This window comes from Poecilia latipinna, unplaced genomic scaffold (genome assembly GCF_001443285.1).
Source record: "Poecilia latipinna isolate Pla-1442-1.1 unplaced genomic scaffold, P_latipinna-1.0 Scaffold5665, whole genome shotgun sequence".
Classification (NCBI taxonomy): Eukaryota; Metazoa; Chordata; class Actinopteri; order Cyprinodontiformes; family Poeciliidae; genus Poecilia; species Poecilia latipinna.
In genome coordinates, this window is record NW_015118281.1 from 1 (window position 1) to 4,850 (window position 4,850).

The following is a 4,850-nucleotide window of genomic DNA, read 5'->3' on the forward strand; positions in this document are numbered from 1 at the left end:
GTCATATGATTAACAACCGGATGTTGTTACTGGCGCAAACCACGAAGAAGAAGACAACAGAAAGTAGTTGGAGGATCATGGTGCGCATGTTTTTTAAAGACTTACAGTGTTAACAAACATATTCGCATGTGATTTAATGGAAACACTACAATTGCTCAATTATGTGTGGGGTGACGGTTTCGGAATATTTAAAAAGTTTTGTGCTCATTTGTAATGGAAACGCAGCTATTGCTAGCTAGCTATCACAAATGCCTGATGAGGATCTATTATGCAAAATTGGTGGTGGTGGGGTGAGCGGGTTGCACATTTTGGATATTTGATCATTACTTCTGTAACAATTTCCTACATTAAGCACAAAATAATCCATAAACCTAATTTAGTAATCATTACCTTCAACCATTTCTTTTTCAATATTCAGGTTTTTGTCTGGGCTCCTGCTTGCAGTTCCCTCTACGAAAGTACTACTATGTTGACAAGTTAGTGACCTGGCCTCAAGCTCAGCTGTACTGCAGGGAGCATTACACCGACCTCGCCACGTTTGAGAGCATGGACGACATAAACAGACTGGAACCTGATATTTCCTATACTTGGGCCTGGATCGGACTCTGGGATGATCCGAATGTTTGGAAATCTGAAATGGGCAACGAGTCCAACTCCTGGAGATGGTCTGCAACTGGAGAAACCAGTAAAACTGGTTACCAGTCGTGGGCCACTGGTGATCCAGACTTCGGATATTCAGGGGAGATGTGCACGTTAATGGTTAATGGTGGGCAGTGGTATAATGGTAACTGTGATGTGGAACTCAAATTTATTTGTTACAATGGTGAGTAAAAATGTAGAGTTTATACATTTTGGTATAAAAAATGAAGTTAATTTAAATTTGACTAACTTTTGTGTTTATTACAACGGGGTATAGGGCATGCAATTATTCTCAAAATATTCACTTTATTCTAGAATTACTTTTATTCTTGCAATATTTATTTGCTTATTATTATGACTTTATTCTAACATTATTTGGACTTTATTCTCATATGACTTTATTCCTGTAATTTTATTTATTTTTTAGTGTGACACTAACATTCTGTCGTAGTTTGCTTCTTTTAAAATAAAACATGCTTTTGTTTTTATGCAGTGACAGAGCACAATCTGAAACAATTTGTGTTCATTGCAACTTTGAAAACATGGAGTTCTGCTCAAACATACTGCAGAATGCATCACACCGACTTGGCAATGATTGAAAACGAGGCAGAAAACTCTGAAGTCAGACACTTAATTCCAGTTGGAGTCGATGTTTGGATCGGTCTGTACCGAGTGCCATGGAGCTGGTCTGACAAGAGTCCCAGCCGATTCCAACGATGGGGCAATTCCGAACCAAACAACGTAGAGGGCATCCAGCACTGTGTCTGCGAGAATACACTACATCAGTGGGGTGACGAAAGGTGTCATGCCACCAAAGTCTTCATTTGCGAACAAGGTGATTGTTAAATAAGATGCTATGTCAAAAAACTTGATTTTTTAACAACGCTGTAGTAGGGACGAATTTTGAGATCAATCTCTGAAAATTTCTAAAGAAAAATATAAACATTTCTGAGCTTGAAAAGTCAAAAATTTCCTTGAAAAAAATTCTGAAAGTTTCAGTCTCAGAAAATTTATAGAACAAAATATGTAAAATCTTGGAAATTTCAGAGTTTGAAAAGTCAAAACATTTGCTGGAAAAAAACAAAACAAAAATTTAGACTAATCTCAGAAAAGTCCAAGGAAAATCTTCTAAATTTATGAGATGGAAAAGTTAAAAATTACTAGAACAAAACTCAGAAATTTAGAGATTAAACTTAGAAATGTCATAGAAAAAAGTTTGGAAAATTTTGAGTGAGTGCTTGAAAAATACTGAGATTTTGAAATTAATCTCAGAAATTTTAATAAAACTTGGACATTTCTGAGTTTAGAAAGTTAAAAATTTGCTGGAAAAACTTAAATTTTGATCATCTCAGACATTTTCTTGAAAAAACATGGAAATTTCAGAGTTTGAAAAGTCAAAATATTTCTGGGAAAAAAGTCAAATTTTGATATGAATCTCAGAAATTTTCTAGTTTTTTTTCCAAGTAAAGTTTTTACTTTTTAGATTTACAAATTAACTCACTTTTCTCAAATTTACTCCTTTTTTCTAGAAAGGCTGTAATACGCCATCATAGTTTTGTCTTGTGGTTGTGACACGGCTTATTTTTTTCTGCTCAGTGGTAAAAACGAGCACCACTGTGAAAATGATGACGAGCGACGTCGATCTGACCGATCCAGCCGTCAACGCCCATGTCCTCCAGCAGGTAAAGAGACCACATTTCCTTTTACTTGTCTCAATATAAATAAAGGAACGTGACAAAATGTACCCTTCCTCAGCTTGGCACCTTGCTGACAAACCGGGGATGGACAGATTTCAAAGTGCAATGGAAGATTATCTCCAAGAAAAACAAAGAAAACTGAATGCAGCAAATTAACTGCTGATTTATAGGCCTTGTGATTTCACCTTTTGGTCAAATCAGATTGCAAATGATTGTAATAGAAAGTAATGGTATCTTAGGTTTTAAAGGGGACCTATTACACAAAATTCACTTTTTGTACATCTTTATACTTACATTTGGCTTTCAACTGCTTCTAAGAACAGTTGAAGTACTTCAAAAGACTGTTTTGAGGCTCAATAAAATATTTTTTAATTGAATTGAATTTTGGGAGAAAAAAAAGAAAAAAAAAGCACCAAGCCGTTTTTAGGCAGCAAGTTATGGTTGTTTTGGTGTCTGAAAAATGAGTCACAGTCAGGCACTGTGCCGTTTCCTAGCAACCCCAGCCCGTCGCCTAGCAACCCAAGCTGAGTTCCGCCATGTTTGGGCAGCTGGTTTTACCGCTGAGTACGTTGTTCAACGGAAAAGACCAGTGTTTTATTGTTGACTTACCATCCAGAAATATTACTTAATAATGATTTTGTGCAAAGAAAATGTAACAAGCCTGTTTTTTATACCTGTTCAAGGCAGCATAACAGGTCACCTTTAAAACAAGATACCTGAAAATAATAAATTAGCGCTTTAGCATATCATAAAGCTGCCAATGTAAAATGAAGCATGAACAGATAAACTAAAAATGTGTAGCTGAATTTCCTCTATCCACTTGTAGAAGATATAACCACATAGTCACTGGAACCGTTTAAGCATCCCTCATTTGATTAATAGTCTTGTTTTTAATGGAGTTGAACTGTAATGTCAGGCTGTTTTGCTTTTGTTTAAACTTTAAACTGTATCAACTGTGACGAGTTTCTAGATTAGCTGAGATTTCCTCAGCAAGGAAATTAAGTTTAGTAGCTTAGTATTTTTGTGTAATTGCAAGTCATAACAGAATGTGCAAAATGTAAATGAAACAATGCATGTATTTTTTCTTTCTATCTATTCTTAATCTGGTTGTGCAAACAAATCCAGGTTTACTTACTGGTTTGTATTTGATTTGATTGATAATGTAGCGTAAGAAAATGTAAGACCACCATATAATATCAATATGTTCTGCATTCTGTTTTAGTTCTAAAAGAGCTTTTAATAAAACTTTTAAATAAAAAAAAAAAGCAAAAAAAATTGGCAGAATGATTTTATTTTGAAGTTACAGATTGAGGCAGACTAAATACAAAAGACACCAGACATTTTTTGGGATTAATTAAAAGGAAAAAAAAAACTTACATAATTTTTCTTACACTTCACAACTATATGCTACTTTGTGTTGGTCTATTACATGAAATCATAATAAAATACATTGAAGTTTCTGTTTGTAATTTGACAAAAACGTAAATAAAAAAAACAAAAAAAACGTTAAAGTACTTCAAGGAGTATTTTAAGCTACTGCATGTGAAAGCTTTAGTTATGGACAACTTTATCCCTGTTTTCATATAAAATTATAATTTAGAAATTGCATTTAGTGTTTTCTGATTTGAACATTTGTTTGATGATCTAAAACATTTACTACAAGCATGACAAATTACTAAAAACAGGGGAAATCTGCAAGGAGAAAAATACTTCTGTACAGCACACAGTATACTTGCAGGGTAACTTTTTATTTATTTACATTAAATTGCTTTAAATTAGAGAAATCCACCCTGATCAAATATACCATCTTGCTAAGACAAAGAAATTACTTACAAAGATGTACCTCAAAGACAAACTTTGCATATGAAAATCAAAAGAAGCACCGTGAATTTTGATGAAGGCGCCTTCCTTTCAATCCAAATAAGATGACGTCTAAACTTGACCTCAGTAGTACTGCCTTTGTGAATTATAAAAGGCAGATGAGATGGATTAAAAAATATATATATATACTTATATTTAACTAAAAGTAAAACTTGGAGAAATTAATAAATGAAGTTCAGGTTTATGTTACACGTCTCAGCTCATAGTGGACAATTGTAACAAATTATGTTTTGTTTTTTTTCTCGTTTTTTTCTTCTTCTGCTTCCCCTTTGATCTTGGTGGAGAGCCTGTAACGATCAACAGTGGAAAAAAAAAAAGAACGAATCTTCCCCAACCTCTGTCTCTCTTTTACAAATTCTTGAAATTATGAAATCATTAACATTTCTTAGTACAATCATATCCTTGTGTCCTTCTGTTGTTATCAAACGACCACATAGCGGTCACTTCAGTAAATAGTATCAACTCCCACCAACTGTGACAGTATCAAATTGCCAAATTAAACAATTCACCAATTAATTTAGAGCTCACAGATGTACATAAAAAAAGACATTTCTCAAAATTTCAAGGGCACTAATTTCTTTGAGTCATAATAATTATGAGAGGATTAATTATGTTAAATAATTTTACATGGAC

At 33.8% G+C, this 4,850-nt stretch overlaps 1 protein-coding gene across 1 annotated transcript; it reads left to right on the forward strand.

Moving 5' to 3' along the window:
- Nucleotides 1-418: 418 nt before the first annotated feature.
- On the forward strand, nucleotides 419-3,776 carry LOC106943670 (macrophage mannose receptor 1-like; the record flags this gene model as incomplete). Its single annotated transcript, XM_015026978.1, has 4 exons — nucleotides 419-823; nucleotides 1,133-1,474; nucleotides 2,236-2,321; nucleotides 2,395-3,776. Coding segments are annotated over 4 exons (917 nt in total), but the record flags the coding sequence as incomplete, so codon positions are not given.
- Between the last annotated feature and the right edge of the window lie 1,074 nt (nucleotides 3,777-4,850).